This window comes from Lepidochelys kempii, chromosome 23, assembly GCF_965140285.1.
Source record: "Lepidochelys kempii isolate rLepKem1 chromosome 23, rLepKem1.hap1, whole genome shotgun sequence".
NCBI lineage: Eukaryota > Metazoa > Chordata > Testudines > Cheloniidae > Lepidochelys > Lepidochelys kempii.
In genome coordinates, this window is record NC_136402.1 from 17,625,939 (window position 1) to 17,651,126 (window position 25,188).

General features: G+C 61.4%; 2 protein-coding genes across 3 annotated transcripts in view; one reads left to right on the forward strand and one right to left on the reverse strand.

The window, feature by feature from the left end:
• IMP4 (IMP U3 small nucleolar ribonucleoprotein 4) lies at positions 1-8,097 on the forward strand. 2 transcript variants are annotated; one of them, XM_073321443.1, is made up of 9 exons: positions 1-106; positions 453-561; positions 1,147-1,230; positions 2,941-3,050; positions 3,305-3,437; positions 3,732-3,886; positions 4,163-4,257; positions 4,450-4,523; positions 7,709-8,097. In XM_073321443.1, the coding sequence occupies exons 1-9, from the start codon at positions 104-106 to the stop codon at positions 7,819-7,821; spliced, it is 876 nt and encodes a 291-aa protein (XP_073177544.1). In that variant the 5' UTR covers positions 1-103; the 3' UTR covers positions 7,822-8,097. The 2 variants fall into 2 exon arrangements, with proteins under 2 accessions (XP_073177544.1, XP_073177545.1); XM_073321444.1 differs by lacking the exons at positions 1-106; positions 453-561 and having other exon boundaries at positions 1,146-1,230; positions 2,681-3,050.
• Positions 8,033-25,188, reverse strand: part of PTPN18 (protein tyrosine phosphatase non-receptor type 18) — a 20,928-nt gene continuing 3,772 nt past the window's right edge. Inside the window, 17 exon segments of the mRNA XM_073321436.1 lie at positions 8,033-8,528; positions 8,813-8,911; positions 9,183-9,243; positions 9,246-9,304; positions 9,307-9,513; positions 9,765-10,018; positions 10,518-10,594; positions 12,821-12,901; positions 13,039-13,116; positions 13,206-13,272; positions 14,521-14,663; positions 14,942-15,004; positions 15,375-15,443; positions 15,548-15,586; positions 19,255-19,350; positions 19,849-19,925; positions 20,460-20,568. Coding sequence (XP_073177537.1) covers positions 8,461-8,528; positions 8,813-8,911; positions 9,183-9,243; positions 9,246-9,304; positions 9,307-9,513; positions 9,765-10,018; positions 10,518-10,594; positions 12,821-12,901; positions 13,039-13,116; positions 13,206-13,272; positions 14,521-14,663; positions 14,942-15,004; positions 15,375-15,443; positions 15,548-15,586; positions 19,255-19,350; positions 19,849-19,925; positions 20,460-20,568 — 1,647 coding nt within the window. The 3' untranslated portion in view covers positions 8,033-8,460.

Consider the following 25,188-nt stretch of genomic DNA (forward strand, 5'->3'; position numbering starts at 1 on the left):
TGATAGGCCGCGCAGGCTGGGCCAATGAGAGGCCCTGGTGTTGGGGGGCCGGGTTCCCCACGTGTTGTGGGGAGCGAGCCGCGGGGCGCCGGGAGCTGCCGGCATGGTGCGGGCCCGGGTTGGGTTTGTTATTGTCGGGTCGCCCGAGAGCGGGAGGGGCCCGCGGCTGCTGCTCTCTCCGCGGGGGGGCAATAGGGGGCTGGGCTAGCTACTGTTGGGCCGCCTGGGGGGCGGGGCTGGTCGGCGATTGGCGGGGGGGGGGGTCTCGGGCTTTGTTATTGTAGGGTCGCCTCTTTCTGGGCGGGGCCCCCTGGCGGTGCGGGGGGGGCTGGCGCTGTTGTGGGGCGGTCACGGGAGGCGGGGCGGGGGCTGGTACCCCCCTAGGCGGGGGGGGGAGCTCCCCGCCCCCCCGGCCCCGCGTTAACCCCCCCGCCCCGGTGTGTCCCGCCCAGCTGCGCCGCGAGGCCCGGCAGCGCCGGGAGTATCTGCACCGGCGGGCGCAGGAGGATCGGATCCGCGCCAGCGAGAGCAAGAAGCAGCGACTCAAGCAGGCGCTGGAGGGTACGGACCGGACCGGCGCCCCCCCCCCCGCCGAGCTGCGCCCCCCCCCACTCCCGAGCTGCGGCTCCCCCTCCTGCCGGCGCCCCCCCCCCCCGGCCAACTGCGCCCCTTTCCCCCCCCCCCCGCCGCCGGCCGGCGCCCCCCCCCCGGCGAGCTGCGCCCCTCCCCCCCGCCGCCGCCGGCGGCCCCCCCCCGCCGAGCTGCGCCCCCCCCACTCCCGAGCTGCGGCCCCCCCCTCCTGCCGGCGCCCCCCCCCCCGGCCAACTGCGCCCCTTTCCCCCCCCCCGCCGCCGGCCGGCGCCCCCCCCCCGGCGAGCTGCGCCCCTCCCCCCGCCGCCGCCGCCGGCCGGCGGCCCCCCCCCCCCGCCGAGCTGCGCCCCCCCCACTCCCGAGCTGCGGCCCCCCCTCCTGCCGGCGCCCCTCTCTCCTGACCTATGGCCTTAGGGTTGGGACTTGGTGCTCTGCAGGATGGAGGAGGGGCTGGTTTGGGGCAGGAGGGACTGGGGGCAGGGCGAGGCTTGCAAGGGGGGGGTTGTCTGGAATCGCACTCTGACTCTTCCTCTCTCCCCTCCCCGCTCCCCCCAGAGAATCGGCTGCTGCCCACGGAGCTGCGCCGGGAGGCTCTGGCACTGCAGAAGTCCATCGAGTTTGATGACCAGGGAGCAGAAGGTGAGTTTGGGGGCAGGGGAGCTTGGTGCCTCCTCCTCCAGGCTAGGAACCCCCTCCTCCCCAATACCCTTGGGCAGCATTGTTCTGTGTCCTTCCTGACTCTTCGCTGCCCGTCTGCCCTGAAGCATGAGAGTGGGCCACTTCCAGATGAAGCACAGACCCCCGCCGCCGAGATCCCTCTCCCCTCGTTGGGTCAGGTGCTGCACAGACACCCTGACCTGAGTTGGGGTCCCCCTGTTGGGGGAGTGACAGCCTCAGAGACCCGTTATCGGGGCCAGCTCACTTGGGGCGGGGGGAGCAGAGGCCGGTGGGGTGGGGGTGGAGGGGAGGGGGAGCTGGCCCTGGTCACCCACAGCCGAGCCATGAAGCTTCTGCGTCCAGGTTGGATTAAAAAAAGATGGTTACAAAAAACGCGGGGTGTTTTCTTAATTTATACTGGATTTTGGATGTTTTTCTGTTTAAAAATCCACCTGAAATTCCGACTGCTTCCATTCAGGGCTGAGCTCCCTCCAATCTGGTATGGTCAGTTACGTTGTATTAAAAAACATCTATATTTAATGGGCCAGAGAGCCCCGAACCAGGTGGTCGTTACTGGTACCACTTTGCTGAAGGCCTTCTTCCCCTGTTTGCTCTGCATCCATCTGTTCACCGAACTCAGGTCAGTGACAGCTTTGCCCCAGGTTAAAAAACCAGTCAGGAGCTGCTTGGTTTCCTCTTCCCATCACTGAATAAAACCTCGGTGGGAGAGGATGAGATCAACTAGTTCTAAAATCCCGAAGGACGTGGAGATGAGAAACAATCAGTTCAAATTCACTAGTTACAGCGAATACTCCCTTTGTACAATAAATCTGGGAGTTTCAAATCCAAGCCATGTTTTAATCAATTTTTTTTCCCCTGTATCCAGCTCTTCTAACAGGTAGGGCAGAATATGATCTTTTTGTAATTTCCATGGGTGATACTGAGGGTTATTTGTAAGCGTTTTCCCTGATTTGTATCTTTCCATTAGTTAAGCAAAATAATGGTGTTTACTCCTTTTATCCTGCGATTTTGAGCTCTTTCAATTTTCATTTTGGGTTTTAAGCTTTCTAAGTTTTCACGTGTGGGAATTGATGGGGCGTGAGGCGGGTCGGATAGGAATGCTTTAATGATGGGAGAGGCTGCGAATCGAAAAGTTAAAGCTTTCGAACTGTTAAGAGAAACTGTCAACGCCACGCGTCAGACCACACCAAGGAAACCGCCCGAAAACCCGTTTGGATGCCTCCCGCTGCAGTGGTTTTCTTCCTCGGCCGACCTGCATGGTTTGGGTCCCGGCGCTGGGCCTGGTGAAATGGAGATTTGCGGACACAAGTCGAACGCGGCTAGGCCTGGTTTTCAGGTCATTTTCTTTCGGGAATGAAAAACCTCAAGGGCAGTTTTGTGTGGTTGTAATCGGATTCCGGTTCCCGTCCAGATGGAGTTTGACGGGGATCCCGAGTGCAGCGGGGCCGGGAGAAGACTTGGCTGCCAGTCGCTGGAGATAAAAGCTGTCGAGGGACTGGCCGCGGCGCGAGAAATTCGCCACTCCCTGGCGGGATTAAAAGATAACCCAACCCCTGACTCGGTGTAAATGGGTGTCTCCCACCGAATTCAGGGCCTGAGCTGGGGCGGGAGGGCGTGGCCAGCCAGAGGCCACGGCGCCCGCCCCCCGTTAACCCTTGCCTCCCGCGGCAGGGCTGGTGACGCAGCAGGACGATGAGTATCGCTGGGCGGGCGTGGAGGACCCCAAGGTGATGATCACGACCTCGCGCGACCCCAGCTCCCGCCTCAAGATGTTCGCCAAGGTACAGGGCCTGGGTTTGTTATTGTAGGGTCTCCTGGGCGCTGGTTTGTTTCTGCAGAGCGGCCCGGGGACTGGGGCTGGCGGGTAGGGCCGGCTTTGTTATTGTAGGGCCTCCTAGAGGGTGGGGGGGCTGTCGTCGGATCCCCTGATGCCGGGGGGCCGGGCGTGGTGTTGTCGGGCTGTTTGGGGGAGGGGCAGGTCTGTTGTTGTCGGGTCTCTCGCACGCGCCCACGCCCACGCCCCTCTCGTCGGCAGGAGATGAAGCTGGTGCTGCCGGGCGCCCAGCGCATGAACCGGGGGCGACACGAGGTGGGGGCCCTGCTCCGGGCCTGCAAGGCCAATGGCGTCACGGACCTGCTGGTGCTGCATGAACACCGAGGGCAGCCGGGTGAGCGGGGGGTGGGGGAGGTGCGTGCTGGGGGACCCCCCCCCCCCGTCCAGGCCTGCTGAGAGCCAGGTGTGGGGGGTCTGCTCCGTCTCTGTCTGGTCCTGTTGGGATTCTGGAGGGCCCCCCCTCTGTTGGGGCTGGATGGGGACCCGCCCTCTGCTGTTATTTCTAGGGGGTCTCCAAGGTGGGGGGGCTGCAGGGCCTTTTAGGTGGGGGCTGTGTTCTGAGGGGGGCAGGGGAGCTCCATCCCCACCCCCCCCAATGGCTAACCCCCCCTCCCTCCCCTCCCCCCAGACGGGCTGATCGTCTCCCACCTGCCCTTCGGCCCCACAGCGTTCTTCACCCTCTGCAACGTGGTGATGCGTCACGAGGTCCCCGACATCGGCACCATGTCCGAGGCCAACCCCCACCTGATCTTCCACAACTTCACCTCCCGCCTGGGCCAGAGGGTGAGCGGGGGGCGGCTGGGTCCTTGTCGGGTCTTCCGAGACTGCCCAGGCTGGCTTTGTTATCGTCGTGTCTTCTAGGGACTGGGGCTGCCAGGGGAGGGGGGCAGGGACCGCTTTGATATTGTAGGGTCTCTGGGGAACATTTGTGTGCAATGTGTTTATTGTAGGGTCTCCTGGGGGGCATTAGAACAATCTGGGGACTGGCTGCTTGTTGTAGGGTCTCAATTCCCCTCCCCGCCCCCCAAAACCCAGCGCTTCTCGATCTCTGCCCCTCAGGTCTGCAGCATCCTCAAGTACCTCTTCCCGGTGCCCAAGGAGGACAGCAAGCGGGTCATCACCTTCGCCAACCAGGACGATTACGTCTCCTTCAGGTGCCAGGCCTCCCCCAGAATGCAGCCACTTCTGGGGCGGGGCGGGTGGGGAACAGCCACATATAACACCACACGGGGATGGCTGGGACCGAGGATGCCTCAGTGTTCTCCCTGGGAGGGGAGTGAGGGCTGGCAGGGGGGCTGGGAGCCAGGCCCACGCCGGGTGACCCACCTCTCTTGTGTCCCCCACAGGCACCACGTTTATAAGAAGACAGACCATCGCAACATCGAGCTGTCTGAGGTGGGGCCGCGCTTCGAGATGAAACGTGAGTCATGTCACTGGGGGTCCCTCATAAAAACATAGGACTGGCCAGACTGGGTCAGACCAAAGGTCCATCTAGCCCAGTATCCTGTCTGCTAACACTGGCTAATGCCAGGTGCCCCAGAGGGAATGAACAGACCAGGGAATCATCAAGTGATCCATCCCCTGTGCCCGTTCCCAGCATTGGGCAAACAGAGACTCAGGACCCCATCCCTGCCCAGCCTGGCTAATAGCCATTGACGGATCTATCCTCCAGGAGCTTATCTAGTTCTTTTTTTCACCTTGTTATGGTCTTGGCCTTCACAGCATCCTCTGGCAAGGAGTTCCACAGGTTGACTGTGTGTTGTATGAAGAAATACTTCCTTTTGTTTGTTTTAAATCTGCTGTCTATTCATTTCATTGAGTGACCCTTAATTCTTGTGTTATGAGGAGTAAATAACACTTCCTGATTTACTTTCCCCACACCACCCATGATTCTACAGACCTCTGTCATCTCCCCCCTTAGTCGACTCTTTCCCAAGCTGAAAAGTCCCAGTCTCATTAATCTCTCCTCATACGGCAGCCGTTCCAAACCCCTAATAATTTTTGTTGCCCTTTGCTGAACCCTTTCTCATTTCTATATATCTTGTTCGAGATGGGGGCAGCCACATCTGCATGCAGTGTTCAAGGTGGGGGCATCCCATGGATGTACATAGAGGCAATAGGATATTTTCTGTCTTATTCTCTCTCCCTTTCTTGATGGTTCCCACCGCTCTGGTCGCTTTTTTGATGCCGCGGCACACTGAGTGGATGTTTGCAGAGAGCTCTCCACGACGACCCCAAGATCTTTGAGTGGGAACAGCTAATTCAGACCCCATCATTGTGTACGTGTGGTCGGGATTCTGTTTTCTGATGGGCATCACTTGGCATTTATCAACATTGAATTTCATCTGCCATGTTGTTGCCCAGTCACCCAGTGTTGAGGGATCCCTTTGTAGCTCTTCGCCGTCTGCCTGGGACTTAACTATCTTGAGTAGTTTTGTATCATCTGCCAACTTTGCCACCTTGTTGTTCACCCCTTTTTCCAGATCATTGATGAATACGGTGAATAGGCCTGGGCCCAGTACAGACCCCTGGGGGACACCACTATTTACCGCTTTCCAGTCTGAAAACTGACCATTGATTCCTAACCTTTGTTTCCTATCTTTTAACCAGTTACTGATCCATGAGGGGACCTTCCCTCTTACCCCGTGACAGCTCACTTTGCTTAGGAGCCTTTGGTGAGGACCTTGTCAAAGGCTTTCTGAAAATCTAAGTACACTATATCCACTGGATCCCCCTTGTCCACATGCTTGTCGACCCCCTCAAAGAATTCTAGTAGATTGGTGCGGCGTGATTTCCCTTTACAAAAACCACATTGACTCTTCCCCAACAAATCATGTTCATCTCTGTGTCTGACAATATTGTTCTTTACGATCGTTTCAACCCCACTTGCCCGGTACTGATGTCACGCTCACCGGCCTGGAACTGCCGGGGTCACCTCTGGAGCCCTTTTTCAAAACCAGGCACCTGGTGAAGACGCTGATTTAAATGACAGGTTACATGCCCTAGTTAGCAGTCCTGCAATTTCACATTTGAGTCCTTCAGAACTCTTGGGGGATCTCCTCTGGTCCTGGTGACTTATTGCTGTTTAATTTATCAATTTGTTCCGAAACCACCTCTAATGACACCTCAGTCTGGGACAGTTCCTCAGATTTGTCACCTAAAAAGACTCCGGTGTGGGAATCTCCCTCGCATCCTGAGCTGTGAAGACGGATGCAAAGAATTCATTTCGTTTCTCCGCAATGGCCTTATCGCCCTTGAGTGCTCCTTTAGCATCTCGATCGTCCAGTGGCCCCACTGCTTATTTAGCAGCTTCCTGCTTCTGCTGTATTTGAAAAACATTTTCTGTTACCTTCTGAGTCTTTGGCTGGCTGTTCTTCAAATTCTTTTTTGGCCTCCTAATTACATTCTTACACTTCATTTGCCAGAGTTTATGCTCCTTTCTATTTTCCGCACTAGGAGTTAACTTCCACTTTGTAAAGGATGCCTTTTTGCCTCTCGCTGTTTTTTATTTTGTTGATTCGCCACGGTGGCTCTTTTTTGGTTCTCTCACGATGCTTTTTGAATTTGGGGGATACCTTTAAGTTGAGCCTCCGTCTGTAAAACGGTTCCATGCAGCTTGCAGGGATTTCACTGTTGGCGCTGTGCCTTTCCGTTTGTGTCACTAACCTCCTCGTTTTTGTCTCGTTCCCTTTGCTGAAATTAAAGGCTGCAGTGTGGGACCGTTCTGGTGTTTTCCCCGCCACAGGGATGTTAAATGTAATTCTGTTATGGTCACTGTTACCAAGCCCTCCAGCTCTTGGACCAGATCCTGTACTCCCCTTAGGACTAAATCAAGACTCTCCCCCGCCGGTGGGTTCCGGGACCAGCGGCTCCAAGAAGCAGTCGTTTAAGGTGTCAAGAAACTTGGTCTCTGCATCCCGACCTGAGGCGCTAGGCTTCCAGTCAATATGGGGCTAGTTGAAATCCCCCGTTCTTAGTGAGGTTTTTATCTTTATACCCTCTCTAATCTCCCTGCGTATTTCACAGTGACTATCACCATCCTGGCCAGGTGGTCGGTAGTAAATCCCAAGGGCTCTATTCTTCTTAGTAATTCCTTGCTCGAATAACATCCAGAGAGATTCCACGGTACTGTTTGCTTCATTTAAGATTGTTACTTCATTTGACTCTTCTCTTTTCTTTCACATCTGGTGCCACTTCCCCACCAGCCCGACCGGTTCTCTGCTTCCACTCCGTTTTCTCCCCTGGTATTACTGTGTCCCCTCGATTCTCCTCATTCCACCAAGTTTCTGTGATCCCTCTTATATCAATAGCCTCATTTAAGACGAGGCACCCAAGCCCAAACCCCCCTCCCTGTCCCAGACCCCCAGCAGGGTCCTGTTGTCGAATGTCTCTACCCCCCCCCACCCCCCAGGCTGGGCAGAATCCAGGGGAAACTGAGGCAGATGGTGGGCTTCCTCAGACAATTCCAGAAAATTTGTCCCGTCCTGCCCCTCGCACCCTGAGTAATTGGGGAGAGGGTTCCCCAGCTTTGCCTGTCTCCCAGCAGCGGGTGCTTCCTGCCTCCTGGGGGCACCCCGCTGACCCCCGGCCCCTCCCTCGTTCCAGTGTACATGATCAAGCTGGGCACGCTGGAGCAGGCAGCCACGGCCGACGTGGAGTGGTGCTGGCATCCTTACACCAACACGGCCCGGAAGCGGCAGTTCCTGAGCGCGGACTGAGGGGCGCCCGGGGGCGGGCCTGGCCCAGAGCGTCCCCCCCGGCTGGAGCGCGCCCGGCGCCGGCTGGGAATTTCACCTGGAGCGGTTTCCTCGGTCCTGGGCCGTGGGCAGCGGAGTGCAAAGGAGGAGCTCCGACTTGGGAGCGTCTCCCGGCCCTGAGGGATGCCCCTGGGGGCACCGCCCTGCGGTGGAGGGGAAGCACCAGGGGAGCTCCTGTTTTCACACTTTTATTTTTTGTAGGGTCTGCTCTAATACACCTCTTGGTTTGACCCTGGGCTTGGTTTTTGCTTCTGTCTGTTCACGGCCGTTCCCGTCTTGCCGGGGTAGAGCCACCAGGGCTCCCCGGGTTGGGGGGGGGTGGGATTTAGCGCCGGTGCCCCCACGTTGTGGGGCCTAGCTCACATCAGTGCCCCACTGAGTCAAAGGTGGTGCTCTTTACTCCTCTCCCAGGGCTGGGGCGAGAACCCAGGAGTCCTGGCTCCCTGCACCTGGAAGAGAATCCAGCAGTCCTGGCTCCCAGCCTGTTGTCAGTTGATGGGGGGCAGGGCTCGCTCTGTGCTGTGGGGTGATGCAGGGCTGCGGCCCAGTCCAGCTGGAGTTTGCGGGGGCGGGGCACAGGCCCTGGTGCCCCCATCCCCCCTAGAGCCGCGTCCACTCGGCAGGGGGGTCACGGGGTCCTTTTGGCTTCCCGATGCGGAAGTTATAGCCTGGGGCAGAGACAACAGTGAGGAGGGGGCCTGACCCCGCCCCCCAGAGCCTGACCCCACCCCTCTGCCCAGACTCCCCAGATCCAAACTGCTGTGGGGTCCCATCCCCCCCCCCCCATCCCCTGGACTCCTGGGTCCCCTCCCCCTGGACTCTCCTTCATGTCCCCAGTCAGAGCCAGGGGCCTGCCCCAGATTCCTGGGTCCCAGCCCCTGACCACACACCCCCTGCTCCCATCCTGGGGCCTGCCCCCCAATGTGCCCCTCCCCCCACACCCACTTCCTACCGAGACCGTTGCCCGGGGAGGCGAGGGGGCCACAGCCACTCCCAGGTGAGGGGTCCATGGCCTCGTAGCCGTCAGGGTCATGGCGGGGGGAGCTGGGGCCTGGCGGAAGAGAGAACAATGAGGCCTCCCCGGCTACGGCCGGCGCTGCGATGCAGCCACCTCTGGGGCGGGGTGGCTGGGGAACAGCCACACACAACACCACACCAGGACGGCTCGGCCAGCCCTGAGATGCGGCTGGGGGTGGCTTGGACGCGAGGCCGCGATGACTGCCGCACCCACTCCAATTGCCGGGGTTTCCCATCCAGGTACTGAACTAGCCTCCCCCTGTTTAGCTGTGTGATCCCCTGCCCCCACTTCGCACCCCACTCACCCATCTTCTGGGGAGATGCCACAAAAGCCTGTGGATGAGATGGAGAAAAATGAACGACAGAGACTGACGCACGCCCCCATCCCGCCAACCACTAGGCCCCACTCCCCTCCCAGAGCTGGGAGAGAACCCTGGCGGCCTGACTCTGAAGCCTCCCCGCTCGCCCCACCAGCCTCCTCCAGCCCCACCCACGGTGGCGCCCCCTCTGGCTGCAGCCGGCCGGGCAGGGGGTCACTGGCCCTGGGGGGAGGACTCACCGGGGGTTTCAGACTGGGTAGCAGGGTCTTCCCGCACCTGGCGCTGGGCGAAGGGGGGCCCCGGGGGCTGGCGTCACCTGGAGCAGAGAGATGGGCAGGGGTCAGAGTGTGGACCCCTGGGTCAGACCCCCCTCCCCCCCGGGCGGCTGGGGTCCCCCCTCCCCGGGTCAGAGCCACCCCAGGACTCTTGAGTCCAAGGCCCTCCTTCTGCATCAGATCCATGATGCAGGTCCCCCCCAGATCAGACGCACGGTCCCTCCTGGCTTCCCCCCCCCCATCAGACCCACAGCCCCTCCTAGCCCTGGACTCCTGGGTCCCCTCCCCGTACCTGCGCTGGCGGAGTTGGGGGTGTATTCACAGCTGGGGCTGGGGGGCAGGCGTTTCACGGGGCTCCCAGGCAGGGAGTAGCTGGCCTGCAGCCCCCCGAAGCCACTGGGGTCGATGGGGGACCACGCGGGGCTGGTCTCCCGAGAGGGGGACCCTGCCGGCCTGCCCCCCCGCCGGAACTTGTTCACCACGGCGTAGGTGTCGCTCATCTTGGGGGGCAGGTCCGGGGTGGGCTCGGACGGCACTGAGATGCTCCTGCGGGGGAGGGGGAAGGAGAGTAACCTTGGGGCCAAGCCAGGGAGAGAACCCAGGAGTCCGGCTCCCCTCCCACACCCATCCTGTAACCAGTAGCCCTGGGGCTGGAGCAGGGGGCAGGGAGCAGATACTCCACAGTCTATTTCTGGGAAACAGAAAGTAGCTGGCGAGTGGCCTGTTGGCTAATTGGAAGGGGGGGAGGGGGCGGTTGGGGGGTCAAAGCAGGGCAATGTGGGGGCTGGGAAGGGGGAGGTGCTCAGAGCAGCTACAGCAATTGCCCCGTCCGGGCTGTAGGTAACATCCAATGGGGTGTTAACTCTGACCCCTAATGACTGTCCATTTCCAGGCTACATTGGCGGCTGCTGCAGTATTTAGGTCCGGGCTGCCCCAGAGGTGGCTACATCCCAGCACCTGGCGAGCCCTCCCCGGGCAGTGTTACATGCGGCTGCTCCCCCCGCTGCCGCACGCCCGAGGTGGCTGCATCTGGCCGGTCACTCACCGTAAGACGCTGCTGTGTCTGTTATGGGGCGCGGGGCGGCGTAGGGACACGGCGTCGTCGTACAGGGGCAGCTGGTTCTGCGGGGAGAGGAAGGGGTGAGCCGGGGAGGGGGGAAGACGTCCCCGCCTGGTGGTTACGCTGGCTTTTTGCTTCCTCCTGCAGGAAGTGTGACAACGGGCTGCTGGCGGTTAACCCAGCCGGTGCCGGAGGGCCTGGCCTGGGGAAGGAGCAGAGGGTGCAACCCTGCGGCCTCCACCCGGCCCCCCATTCCTCCATCCCGCCACGCACCTGTCCCTCCACCCGGCCCCCCATTCCTCCTTCCCGCCACGCACCTGTCCCTTCACCCGGCCCCCCATTCCTCCATCCCGCCACGCACCTGTCCCGCCCCAGACGCACCCCTGCGGCCTCCACCCGGCCCCCCATTCCTCCATCCCGCCACGCACCTGTCCCTCCACCCGGCCCCCCATTCCTCCTTCCCGCCACGCACCTGTCCCTCCACCCGGCCCCCCATTTCTCCATCCCGCCACGCACCTGTCCCGCCCCGGACGCACCCCTGCGGCCTCCATCCAGCCCCCCATTCCTCCATCCCGCCACGCACCTGTCCCTCCACCCGGCCCCCCATTCCTCCTTCCCGCTACGCACCTGTCCCTCCACCCGGCCCCCCATTTCTCCATCCCGCCACGCACCTGTCCCGCCCCGGATGCACCCCTGCGGCCTCCACCCAGCCCCCCATTCCTCCATCCCGCCACGCACCTGTCCCTCCACCCGGCCCCCCATTCCTCCATCCCGCCACGCACCTGTCCCTCCACCCGGCCCCCCATTCCTCCATCCCGCCACGCACCTGTCCCTTCACCCGGCCCCCCATTCCTCCATCCCGCCACGCACCTGTCCCGCCCCGGACGCACCCCTGCGGCCTCCACCCGCCCCCCATTCCTCCATCCCGCCACGCACCTGTCCCGCCCCGGACGCACCCCTGCGGCCTCCACCCGCCCCCCCATTCCTCCATCCCGCCACGCACCTGTCCCTCCACCCGGCCCCCCATTCCTCCTTCCCGCCACGCACCTGTCCCTCCACCCGGCCCCCCATTTCTCCATCCCGCCACGCACCTGTCCCGCCCCAGACGCACCCCTGCGGCCTCCACCCGGCCCCCCATTCCTCCATCCCGCCACGCACCTGTCCCGCCCCGGACGCACCCCTGCGGCCTCCACCCGCCCCCCATTCCTCCATCCCGCCACGCACCTGTCCCTCCACCCGGCCCCCCATTCCTCCTTCCCGCCACGCACCTGTCCCGCCCCAGCCGCACCCCTCCATCCATCCGGCCCCAGGGTGGGAACTGGCTGGCTCAGGGGGGCAGAAAATGGGGCGTGGGGCCTGTCCCCACTAGGGGGCGCCGGCTGCCATCTGGCCCCACAGCAGGGACTGGCTGGCTCACGGGGGTGGGGAATGGGGCGCAGGGCCTGTTCCCACCAGGGGCCTCCGGCTCCCGTGCACATTATGTTGCCAGCTCACCTATGAACTAAACTTGCAGGTCTCAGCCCTCTGGGCTACTCCCCTGTGGGGCCAGTTGGGAGCCGGCCCCCGCTGGAGGGGACAGGCCCCACGCCCCATTCCCCACCCCACTGAGCCAGCCAGTCCCTGCCCAGGGGTCAGATGAGAGCTGGCGCCCCCCAAGAGGGGACAGGCCCCATTTCCCCCCCACAGGCAGAGAGAATTCACAAGCCCTGAGCATGAGGCAGGAGCCAGGATGGGGGGCCGGGGCCTGCTCCACCTTTCAGCCCCACGGAGCCGGGGAGATGGGGAAGGGAGGGGAACTGAGCCCCCCAACCCCTGCCGGTCCTGCCCCCTACACCCCATCTCTACTGCTCCAGACCCACCCCCCATGTACCCCGATCTCTTCCTTCCCAACTGCTCCAGCCTGCCCCCCATGTGCACCTCCCCCAGGTGCACCCACTGATTCACACTCTTCCCCCCCCAGCAACCCTCCAGGATCCAGATCCCCCCCACCTCCTACCGCACAGGCCGAGGAGCTGTTTACAGGGCTGAATCGAAAGGGGAAGGGAGGCACATGGGACTTCCTCAAGTGGGAGGAGGGGCCAAGGGGGTTGGACCTGGGGGGACAGCGGGCTGGGGGGGGGGGAAATGGGGGGTGCTTGGGCGGGATCATAACCTGGTTACGGTTCGAGTGGCCCTGCGCCCCCTGTTGGAGGAGCTGGGCCCTGTGCCGCGTCTGGGGCCCTGCCCCCCCCCGCTGGAGGGGCCCTGCCCCCCCCGCTGGAGGGGCCCTGCCCCGGGGCCCCTCTCACCTCCTTGAGGTTCTCGTAGGTGGTGGCCAGGGTGGAGCGGAACATCTCGGCCACGGCGTGGTACAGAAACTCGTACTGCTCCTGCCAGAGGGGACACGGCCATGTTAGGGGGGCTGGCTGGGGGGGGGCGCTCCAGTGGCCCCGGCCCCACCTCTCCCAGCAGGGGCACTGTGTGGGGCGGGGTGGGCGTCCGGCTGGGGGAGAACCGAGGGGCTCACCAGCGTCTGGACAGCCGACGGTCTCTGCTTTCTCATCGCTAGGACGACGTCGAAAATGCTGAAGTTCGGGGGGATGCTCTGAAAAACGGGAGAAGGCTCGTGAGGGGGCAGCCGCGGGTCAGACACACGCCCACGCACGGACCTGTGCTCACGGACACACACGGTACCTGCTGGAGGAGGAGGTGTCTCACGTGCTCCAGGATGCAGATCACGCCGGTCCGGCCACAGCCAGCGCTGCCAAGGGGGAGGAAGCAGGAAGAAAATGGGTGAAGAACAATTCCCCCCGATCAAATCCCTCTCGGGGGCGAAGGGGACCTTCACCCCACACGCTGCCCGTGGGTGTTCACTCTGAAACCTAATGACTGGTGGTAGACCGTGACTCCCTCTTTGGTAGACATTCAAATGGGAGTCACTTTCTACCACCAGTAGATGGCTACAGCTGCAACCTTCATGCGACTCTGGTGGGTGTTCACTCGGAGCCCTAGTGAATGGAGCTATGATGCAGAACCATCATTAGTGTACGTTCACCCTGAACCCTAATGGCTACAGCTGCAACCTTCACACCTCTCTGGTGTACGTTCACTCTGAAATAATGACCAGAGTTACAATTTGAGCCCATCTTTGGTAGGCGTTCACTCTGAACTCTAATGACTGACAGTTAAATGGGGCATCCTGAGTGTCGACAGTGGGATCTTTATCCCAAACCCAAAGGCCTGGGTGAACAGTGGGGTGCCATTGCACTGGGCATTTGCCCTGGACCTTAATGATGGGTTTCAGCAGACATCAGCCACCCAGATTGCTGGATTGTTCACTCTGAACCCTAATGACTGGGTTTTCACTAAGGTCATGGTTTGTCTCAACATGGCTGTTAGCTGTGAACCCTAATAATTATGTTTTTAAAAGGGGCTATAGCTCATCTCAACAAGGCAGTTAACACTGATCCCTAATTATTGTGTTTCAAAGGGGGACGTAGCTCATTTCAGAATGACCATTACTTCTGAAATAGAACAACTGGGGTTGAAATAGGGACACCCTGATGGGCCCGTTCACTCTGAATCCTAAAAACTTGAGGTTTAAATGCGGGTGTGGCTTATCAGAACATGAGTGTTTACTCTGAACCCTAATGTTTGCTGTTAAATGGGGCCTTGATATGTTTTGACATCAGTGTTAACTGGATGCTAATGATCGTTGTTTGAGTGCGACACTGCCCATTTCGGTGTGTTCACTCTGAACCCTAAGCACCTGCTCGTGTTAATGGGTGCGTTCACTCTGAACGCTACCGCTGGCCATTCAATGACGGCTCTGTACCATTGCATAAAAGGGGCGGAGCTCATAGGCGGGGGAGGCAGTCAGTGGGTGGGGTTTGGTTTGTGGGAGGGGCTTTGCAGTTGGCGGGGCTTAATTTTTTCTAGCAGACCCTTGGCTATGAAGACTGCTGTCTGTCTCCATCGCTCCCTCCCCCCGCAGCACAGCGCCCCCTACCTGCAGTGCACGCAGATGGGGGCTGAGTCGTCCCCCTGCGTCAGTCGCACGTGCTCGATCAGCTCCAGGAAATGGCTGTAATTGTCCGGGATCCCGCGGTCTGGCCAGGCCACGTACTGGAAATGGGTGAGGGGCCGCTCCTCCTGGGGAGGGAACAGAAGGCATCAGCCCTGCTCCGCACGGCACGCCCCCCCCCCAGCACCCACCCCTGCTGGGGGACAGCGCCCCCTGCTGAGCCCCCCACCCTGCTCCCGGCAGCACACCACCCCCCAGTGCCCAGCCCTGCCAGGGGAGAACGCCCCCTGCCCAGCCCCCCACTCCCCACAGCATGGTGCCCCCCCCGTGCCCGGCCCTGCCAGGAGAGAGTGCCCCCTGCCCAGCCCCCCGCTCCCCGCAGGACATCGCCCCACAGCTCACCGACCTTCTGGAAGCTGATGCTCAGCGTGCGGACTGTCACGTCTGGATTCAGCTCCTGTTCCTTGACCTGAGACAGAGACAAGCTGAGCTGCAGACAGAGGCTTCAGGGGGTGCCGACATTGCACGGTTATTAAATGCCTTTAGTGTCCCCCTACAGAGGCACAGCTGCAGCCAGCTCTGGGTGAGGTGAGGAACAGCTGCAGATAATGCTGCACAGGGACGGCTCACGTGGCGCTGAGCTGCAGCCACCTCTGGGGCGGGGCAGCCGGGGAACAGCCGCATATAACACCCCCCAGGGAGGGCTCGCCCAGAGCTGAGCTGCAGCCACCTCTGGGGCAGGATGGAGTTGCTCAGCAGCAGTTTGGGACAGGAAGTGAAGGGGAGTTGTGTCTCTCCTGGAGAGCCCCCAGGCTGCCCCCACAACCCCTCCCGGGTACCTGGACGATGGAGAAGGGCCCAATTTGTAGCAGTTCTTGCTTCACTGGCCAGTAGTGTTCACACTTTTTCTAAGGAGGGAAAGTCAGTTCATGGAGGGTCCATGGGGGTCGCCCCCCAGACGCCCCCCACAGCCAGGGGGTGGGGGTGGACACAGATTGGCCCCTACACTCACCTTCCCCATCTCCACTTCCCGACAGGCCATAGCAATTACCTGGAAGGAAGGGAACGAAACAGTCAGGAAAAAAGAGCAAGAGAAGGAGCATGCTCCAAACAGTACCTATCTGGACTGAAATAGCCCCCACTCCCCTTCCAGAGGATGGGAGAGAACCCAGGAGTCCTGACTCCCCTTGGCAAAACCCCCTCTCCCCCCCACACACCCTGTTCTTTGCAAACAGCCCTCACCTGAGCCCTGACAGACTCACCTCACCCGGCCCACGTCCTGCAGGGTCGTTACCCCCAAAGGGTAACGGGGGAGGGGGGCCATTTCAGAAAGGCCCTAACTCCTCAAAATTCATCCCCATGGCAAGCGGGACTATTTTAGGAGGAACCGCTTTAGCTGGGAGTCTTGCTCTCTGGCCTCGGGGTGGCAGTTCGTCCCCAGAAGCCATCGGATTTTGGTCCATTTGAATCGGCAGCAGGACCCAGAGGAGTTGAATTTCTGACCTTTTCCCGGCCTGTTCTGCTCTTAGGCTGTGGTTACGCAAAGGAGTATCTGGGAGTGTGACTGGGACAGCTTGTCTGGTGCTGAGATGCAGCCACCTCTGGGGCGGGGCAGCTGGGGAACAGCCACACATAACGCCACACAGGGATGGCTCGCCTGGCGCTCAGATGCAGCCACCTCTGGGGCGGGGCAGCTGGGGAACAGCCGCACATAACGCCACACAGGGATGGCTCGCCTTGCGCTCAGATGCAGCCACCTCTGGGGCGGGGCAGCCGGGGAACAGCCGCACATAACGCCACACAGGGATGGCTCGCCCGGCGCTCAGATGCAGCCACCTCTGGGGCGGGGCAGCTGGGGAACAGCCGCACATAACGCCACACAGGGATGGCTCGCCCGGCGCTCAGATGCAGCCACCTCTGGGGCAGGGCAGCTGGGGAACAGCCGCGCAGCAGCATGGGACAGCCTTCATTCTGTAAGCTCGTCTCTCTCCCCAGCAGAAGTTGGGCCAATAAAAGCTCTTGTCTCTCTTGTGCCAGGGAAGGAAATTTATCAACGAGACGGAGCCGGAAGACGAATTTCTCTCCGTGGTGCATGCAGCAGTGAAATGACGCTCGGATAGTTTTGGGCATTACCCCGGGCAACGCACTGGCGAGGAAGAGGGACTAGCCGGCCGGCAGAAGAGCGTGTCCGTGTTTCTGTGACTCCCTCAGGTGGCCAGCCTGTCTTGGGAGAAAGTGGGGGAAGATAACCTCGTAGGAGTGTGTGAAGAGAAGCAGCAGGAAACACAGAAGGTGCTAAGCCCCTTGCAGGATTTCAGGAGATGATGGAGCTTCAGCTCCGTGCCCGGCCTTCAGGCCCCGGCTCGTGAAACGGCGGCGCGGCATTCTGCCGTGAAAAGCCTCGCCCGTTGGCTTCCACACGGTCTTGACGGCTCTGATGGAACGAAAAGATGAGGCCATCCTGATTCCACGCCCAGGGGCCTACGCATGGCGGAGAGCTTCCCAACAGTGCCGGGGCAGCGCCCGCAGGATCCTGGATCTGGGGGCGCAGCCCGAGAGTGGCATTTTAGGGAGGGGAACGCGAGCGTGGGCAGTTACTGGTGAAAGTGATGCATAAAGCCCCTCGTCACACGAGGCCGCACCGCAGGCCATGTGGCAAGTGGTGTCCCCGCCACTTCTGAGTCGTGCCAAGAGCCGCAAACCGAAGCCCCTGGATTTTGCAAATCCTGCGGAAGATTATGACAAACCTTGTTGCCAGCAGTTTCCGGGAGCCGGTGGCATCCACGTGGGCAGCTGTCCCAGTCCTGGCGCGGGTCCTACCCTTCACCAGCGCTCAACAGGATGGAATTTAGAGGCCGTCAGAAGAACACGTCCTGTTCTTTCACCAACGTGCCCATGTAAGGTCTGCCCAACGGGGATCTATGTACTTAGTGGAAAGGAACCAGCCCCGACCTGAAGGGTTCAATCAGGTAGATATCTGCGGACCACCGCGGACTGCATGCAGATACCAATTTTATTTCCAGGCAGGGCTCTATGGATCCGGCACGCTCCCAAGCGTGGCTCAGTGCCACTGAGAAAAGAAAAGGAATTATAGGGCGACCAGACAGCAAGTGTGAAAAATCGGGACGGGGGTAGGGGGTAATAGGAGCCTATATAAGAAAAAGACTCAAAAATCGGGACTGTCCCTATAAAATCGGGACATCTGGTCGCCCAGGTATCCCAGGAACTGGGGCAGTGCTCAGCAGCCAGGCTCTCGCCTGTAATCTACGTGCCCAAACCAGAAAACCGTTTGGCCTTGGGCTTGATCACCAAACGGCTTGCAAGCACGCTGCCCCACCGGTGGGAAAGCAGCGCCGCCCCGTGGGGGGAAATGGAGCGGCTCATGACGCTTCCGAGTATTCGCAGCGCCGGATTTGGCTGCACAGACCCATTCAGGAAACTCTGAGTGCAGAACGATTTGGCCAGGAGCCACCGAATCGCTCTGTGCGGGGAACGGGCTGGTGAGGGCGGGGGAGCGTCCGCACCAAATTCCGCGACCCACTGGAAAAGACGAGGGGCAGGTGCAGGAAGTTAGATCAGCCCAGCTCCATCACCGGCTTCTGCGCAAGGAACGACGCGACAGACGCGCTCCGCAGTCAATCAGGAAAATCATCGAGGACCGACCTGTTCCGCTCCTTGGCCCATCCCGGAAATACCCCCGATCCGGCGCAGAACTCCAAGCCCACGCTCCGTGGCACACAGCAATCTGCAGATCCGGGGCCTCGAAGAAGCCTGCTGCGGGGACACGCGAGACGCGAGCTGACCCTGCAGAGTAGGCTGAGAGGCTGCGATACTGCGATATGTATTGGTGGGCGCAGCAAGAAATCGGCTTGGAGAACATCCCTGGAGAAACGCGAGTGGCTAAAGGAACTTGCAGAAGGACGACCTACGGAGGGAAACCGGCCTCTCCGCACGAAAGGTCACGGCACCGATCCCACGCCACCCTCAGGCTGGGCCACACGCAACGGAGAACCGGCACCCACGCGAGTGTCCCTGCAGCCGATCCCTGGCGGTGGTGTGGAAATTGCAAACTGTGGATCCGTAAATCGCAATGCTGGAGGTGTGGACAAGGCCCATCGGCACGCACCGTGGCCTGCAAACACAAGGGGTACGCCGGCACGTATAGGAACGGTTCAGTTATGCCTGTCTGAGCAACGTGCGGGATGCGTCGCGTTCGTAGCAGAATAAAAACGGCACCGAAATTTGCTAATTCCTCAAATTCTACTGAAATTTGGCCCCGACGACGAACTGTTCCAAATTCAAATGGCAAACATTTTTCCCCGATTCGGCAAATCGAAATGATGCCAGACAACATACTTTGCCTATCCCCCTGCCCTCTTCCCCCCGAGAAATGCCTCATGTCTTATTTGATAGCAAACCAGGAGAGAAGATTTCGTGCTCCGCCGGGAGTCAGCCAAGCTGGGACAGTTCACAGATAGCGGAAGAGAGCATTCAAGGCGAGAGAAATCCTCTTCCTGGGTTCGTTTGCAGAGGAAATCCCACCAGGAGCAAGGGGTGTTTGGGGTACACACTGCATCTTTAGGGGTACAGGATCTGGGCCCAGCTCAGAGGAGCATGTTTGGGTGGCTGAACGGCCGGGGGTGTCCGGGTGCTGGCACCCAGCTACGGGGGTGAGCAGGTGACTGCCAGGCCTGGGCCCTCGAGAAGCGTTACACCCACCTTCACCCCGTACTCCCAAATCATGCGCCAGAAATCCAGGACGGTGTGAGGCAGCGGCCCCTGGGTCGCGATGTAGCATCTCTTGTTATTCGCCCACTGGCAGGAGACAAAGGGGGGAAATAAGTCACCCGCCACCTGCAGGGCAGTGCCTCCCACTGAACCCCCCCCCGCAGCACGTGTGCCTTGCTTACCCCCCCAGCCCCGTGCCCCCTGCTGAGCCCCCCCATTCACCCCCTGCAGCCCAGCGCCCCCTGCTGAGACCCCCATCCACCCCCTGCAGCCCAGCGCCCCCTGCTGAGCCCCCCAATGCAGCCTGGTGCCCCCCCCATCCGCCCCCTGCAGCCCAGCGGCCCCTGCTGAGCCCCCCCATCCACCCCTGCAGCCCGGCACCCCCTGCTGAGACCCCCCATCCACCCCCCCCAGCCCGGTGCCCCCTGCTGAGTCCCCCCATCCGCCCCCTGCAGCCCCCCAATGCAGCCTGGCGCCCCCCCCATCCACCCCCTGCAGCCCAGCAGCCCCTAGTGCTGCCCTGGGTCGGTGGGGCCAGCACTGGTGCGAGGGGCGAGTGCCCCTGCTGCGGAGGGCGGGGGTTACCTGGATGAAACTGGCGTTGATATAGTCCGTCTGCCCTTCGTCCGTGCAGAGATTCACAACGACCCGGGTCTGATCGTCTGCCGGGGAGAGAGGGAGGGATTGACAAATTCAGCCTGGGAGTAAGGGGCCCATTGTGGCCAGTGAGCGGAATTAACCACGGGGCCCGTTTCCCGAGGGGCGCAGTGGAGTCTCCACCTCTGGTTGTTTTTACATCAAGCTGGGGGGCTCTTCTAAAGGTTCTGCTGCGGGAATTACTTTGGGGCCGTTCTCTGGCCTGTGGGATACAGGGGGTGAGACGAGACACTCACAGTGGTCGCTTCTGGCCTGGGAATCTGGGAATCTACTAAGCCCAACCCTGAGATGCAGCCAGCTCTGGGGTGGGGCAGCTGGGGGGAAACAGCCACACATAACGCTGCCCAGGAACGGCTCACCTGGCGCAGAGATGCAGCCAGCTCTGGGGCGGGGCAGTTGGGGGAACAGCTGCATATAACATCACAGGGGACAGCTCCCCTGGAGCTGAGATGCAGCCAGCTCTGTGGTGGGGCAGCTGGGGGAAACAGCCGCACATAACGTTGCACACTCCAGTGCCAGCAACCCCCTCCCACACTCACATGGCAGGATGTCTTTGTACCGATTCTTCTTGATGTTCTCTTTCCTGGCCCCGACCTCTGCGGAGAACCCCTGTTGCTGCCGGAAGGCGCTGGCTCGGGCCTTGATGTCCTGGGTGGAGAGAGGGGACAGGAGGGGGATTAGGAGGCTGTGGAGAAGACGGGGTTAAGCAGGGACACTGAGAGAGCACCCCAGCAGCCGATAGCTCTGTGAGCCCCACAGCTAATGCCCTGACTCCCTAATACTCAAGTATACAGCACCCCGTTCCCTGTGACCTCAGCCCCTTTCCCAAACTCAGACTTCCCAGCACCCCCAAACTCCAAAGGTAAGAGCCATGGGGGGGCTGACTCGCCCGGCACTGAGATGCAGCCACCTCTGGGGCGGGGTGGGGCAGCGGGGGAAACGGCTGCACGTAACGCGGCACAGAGACGGCTCGCACAGGGATGATCATTCCTGAGCACTTGAGTCAGGTTTATTTTGGGAGCAGGCCGGTTCTGCCGGCTCTGGGCCCCACTGTGAGCACACCCACGCCCACCCTGGAACGGGCGGGAGACAAAAACCCGCCCCTGCCACGGAACAACCCTCCAAGGAGAGTTAATCCGTGCAGGAGTTGCTTCCAGAATGAGAGCCCGGACTCCTGGGTTCTCTCCCTGGCGCTGGGAGGGGAGTGGGGTCTGGTGGGTTAGAACGGGGGCAGGGGTGGGAGCCAGGACTCCTGGGTTCTCTCTTCGGCTCTGGGAGGGGAGGGGAGTCTGGTGGGTGAGAGCGGGGGGGGCTGGGAGCCAGGACTCCTGGGTTCTCTCCCCGGTTCTGGGAGGAGAGTGGGGTCTGGTGGTTAGAGCAGGGGGGGCTGGGTGTCAGGAATGGAGGGACTGACTGACTCAGGGGGTTGGGCTCTAGGGGGCCCCAGCTACCTGCAGCCCCAGGGCAGAGGAATGGCTGGGTCAGTATTTCACTGGCGGGGTATTGCGGGGGGCGGAGGAGGGTTACATTGGACGCCAGGAGCTGGCAGTTCTCAGCCAGGAGCTCGCCAGCGGCCACGGCTCCAGCTCCGGCCCGGCGCTCCATGCTGGGGCCGTTTTGTCTCCCGCGGCTGCAGAGAAGCAGGTGTGGAGCGAAGATGGTGGCAGGAGACAGGCAGGTTCTGCAGCTTCGCAGCGGATAAAAGTTTCTTTCATTATGAGGAAGTTTTTGACGTTCATTTCCGCGGGTTCCCCCCGCCCCCGAGAGCTTTGGTGGGGTGGGGGAAGGAGAAAGAGCAGGAGCTGAGCGGCCCAGGTAGCCAATGACGGATTGGGCTAAATCACAAAGTTTTTGGTAATTCATTCCCCAGGTTTGGTATTTTAATTTCCAAAAGGACCGAGGGAAAAGAGAGACCCTGAGGGGCGGGATCCGGAGGGGAGACGCTCCGGCAGCTTCCGAACTCTCCGGCCAACAGAGGTCCCCCCGCCCCGCATTGTGCCCCGCCGGCTGCAGGCCAAAGGGAGAAAACTGGGATGTTGGCGGCTTCCCTGCGGGGTGGATCCCCCGATTTGTACCCAGCGGGGGACGACGGGAGGGCCAGAGCCCTGGATGAAGGGTGCGCAGGGGAAATGTTCGCCATGTGGGGTGCAGAGAGAGGGGGGATTGGGGAGGGAGTTTGACCAGCAGACCCCAGCTCTCTTCTTTGCTACGGGAATGGCAGATCTTCCCCGGCCAGGAAACTCACCGTCAGCAGCCAGGACTGAGACTTCAAAAGGCACCCCCCCAGGGCCCAGCCCTGCCCGCCGGGGGGGAGAGCCCCCTGCCCAGCCCCCCGCTCTGCAGACACAGCGCCCCCCAACGCCCAGCCCTGACTGCTAGGGAAGAGCGCCCCCTGCAGAGCCTCCCACCTCACGCCCCACAGCATGGCGCCCCCTAGAGAGGCCCATTTCCTCGCATCGTTGCCTTCACTTTCAGGATCCATCCATGTTTTCAGTTCCCAGGGCTGCCTAATCCCATGGCGCAGCTTCTGCTTTTCACTTCAGCTCTGCTGGACAGGGCTGGTGAGCAGCCCCTGTGCTGGGCAAGGGAGCAGAGCCGGCAAGCAGTCCTGTGTGGCGTTATGCGCAGCTGTTCCTCAGCTGCCCCTCCCCAGAGGTGGCTGCATCAGAGCACCGGGCGAGCCAAGCCGATCTCTAGACCCAGTCAGCTGTAACTAAGTCTGGAATATGAGATGGGGATTTAATAAAGGGAGTGGCTGGCTCAGGGGGCAGGGAATGGGGCACGGGGCCTTTCCCCACTAAGGGGTGCCGGTTCCCCTCGCTTTCCCTTCCCCCTCTGCCTGGCCCCACCCTGGAGGAAGCTGGGATTTGTTCTGGGCTACATTTATATAACAAATCAGCCGCCGGAGCCAGGCGAGAGACAAGGGAACAAAGTCCCTTCTGGAAAATTCATTTCCATGTCGGAGGGGAGGATGGGCCAGTGCGAAGCTGCACAGAATTAACCCTCCCCACCTGACTCACTCCCAGCACGACTCTGGACAGCCACAGGGGAAACTGAGGCACCGAGCTGTGGCAGAACCTGGCCAAGGTGGCACAGAGAACCCAGGAGTCCTGGCTCCCAGCCCCACCCTGATCTAATCTGCTACACCCCACACCACTCCCAGAGCTGAGGATGGAACCCAGGAGTCCTGCTTCTTAGTTCTAGGCTATACAAAGCACTTTCTGCTGTTTTATACTCTTAAACTGTGACAACCTTTGAACTTTGCCACTCCCCAGAAATAGCTGCATCTCAGTGCCAGGCAAGCTATCCCTACCCGGTGCTATGCCTGGCTGCTCCCTGGGTGGCCTGCCCCAGAGGTGGCTGCATCTCAGCACTGAGCGAGCCACCCCAGTGTGGTGTGATGTGCAGTTGTTCCCCAGCTGCCCCACCCCAGAGGTGGCTGCATCTCAGCGCGGCATGCAAGCCGTGTGGTTTGTGACGGCCTGAGGCAGCTGCCGGCATAGAAGGGGTTATTTCACATGCTCAAGCCACGGTGATAGGGGGAAATTTGCATTTGGTGCCTGCTCAACACAGGGGCTATTTGAACCGGCACCAGGACTCAATGGAGATGAATTTCTGACAATTTTCCGGCCTCTTCTGCTCCCAGGCTGCAGTTATGCGAAGGACTAGCTGAGAGTGTGACTGGAAGGGCTCGCCCGGCGCTGAGATGCAGCCAACTCTGGGGTGGGGCAGCTGGGAACAGCCACCGAGAGTTACCAGAAGGGGCCATCCTTACTGAATCTCCCACTTCCCTTCCCGTCTGGCTTCTCTCCCCGGCTCTGGGAGGAGAGGGGGGTCTGGTGGTTAGAACGGGGGCTGAGGCTGGGAGCCCGGACTCCTGGGTTCTCTCCCTGGCTCTGGGAGGAGAGGGGGTCTGGCGGTTAGAACGGGGGCTGGGGCTGGGAGCCAGGACTCCTGGGTTCTCTCCCTGGCTCTGGGAGGAGAGGGGGTCTGGCGGTTAGAACGGGGGCTGGGGCTGGGAGCCAGGACTCCTGGGTTCTCTCCTGGCTCTGGGAGGAGAGGGGGTCTGGCGGTTAGAACGGGGGCTGGGGCTGGGAGCCAGGACTCCTGGGTTCTCTCCTGGCTCTGGGAGGAGAGGGGGTCTGGCGGTTAGAACGGGGGCTGGGGCTGGGAGCCAGGACTCCTGGGTTCTCTCCCTGGCTCTGGGAGGAGAGGGGGTCTGGTGGTTAGAACGGGGGCTGGGGCTGGGAGCCAGGACTCCTGGGTTCTCTCCCTGGCTCTGGGAGGAGAGGGGGTCTGGCGGTTAGAACGGGGGCTGGGGCTGGGAGCCAGGACTCCTGGGTTCTCTCCTGGCTCTGGGAGGAGAGGGGGTCTGGTGGTTAGAACGGGGGCTGGGAGCCAGGACTCCTGGGTTCTCTCCTGGCTCTGGGAGGAGAGGGGGTCTGGTGGTTAGAACGGGGGCTGGGGCTGGGAGCCAGGACTCCTGGGTTCTCTCCCTGGCTCTGGGAGGAGAGGGGGTCTGGCGGTTAGAACGGGGGCTGGGGCTGGGAGCCAGGACTCCTGGGTTCTCTCCTGGCTCTGGGAGGAGAGGGGGTCTGGCGGTTAGAACGGGGGCTGGGGCTGGGAGCCAGGACTCCTGGGTTCTCTCCTGGCTCTGGGAGGAGAGGGGGTCTGGCGGTTAGAACGGGGGCTGGGGCTGGGAGCCAGGACTCCTGGGTTCTCTCCCTGGCTCTGGGAGGAGAGGGGGTCTGGCGGTTAGAACGGGGGCTGGGGCTGGGAGCCAGGACTCCTGGGTTCTCTCCCTGGCTCTGGGAGGAGAGGGGGTCTGGTGGTTAGAACGGGGGCTGGGGCTGGGAGCCAGGACTCCTGGGTTCTCTCCCTGGCTCTGGGAGGAGAGGGGGTCTGGCGGTTAGAACGGGGGCTGGGGCTGGGAGCCAGGACTCCTGGGTTCTCTCCTGGCTCTGGGAGGAGAGGGGGTCTGGTGGTTAGAACGGGGGCTGGGAGCCAGGACTCCTGGGTTCTCTCCTGGCTCTGGGAGGAGAGGGGGTCTGGTGGTTAGAACGGGGGCTGGGAGCCAGGACTCCTGGGTTCTCTCCTGGCTCTGGGAGGAGAGGGGGTCTGGTGGTTAGAACGGGGGCTGGGGCTGGGAGCCAGGACTCCTGGGTTCTCTCCTGGCTCTGGGAGGAGAGGGGGTCTGGCGGTTAGAACGGGGGCTGGGGCTGGGAGCCAGGACTCCTGGGTTCTCTCCTGGCTCTGGGAGGAGAGGGG

What these genes read in the sequence shown, in the direction of transcription:
- IMP4 (XM_073321443.1), top strand. An exon ending in ACTCAAGCAGGCGCTGGAGG is followed by an intron (nt 562 to 1,146) that starts GTACGGACCGGA and finishes CGCTCCCCCCAG; the next exon opens with AGAATCGGCTGCTGCCCACG. An exon ending in TGAACACCGAGGGCAGCCGG is followed by an intron (nt 3,438 to 3,731) that starts GTGAGCGGGGGG and finishes CCCTCCCCCCAG; the next exon opens with ACGGGCTGATCGTCTCCCAC.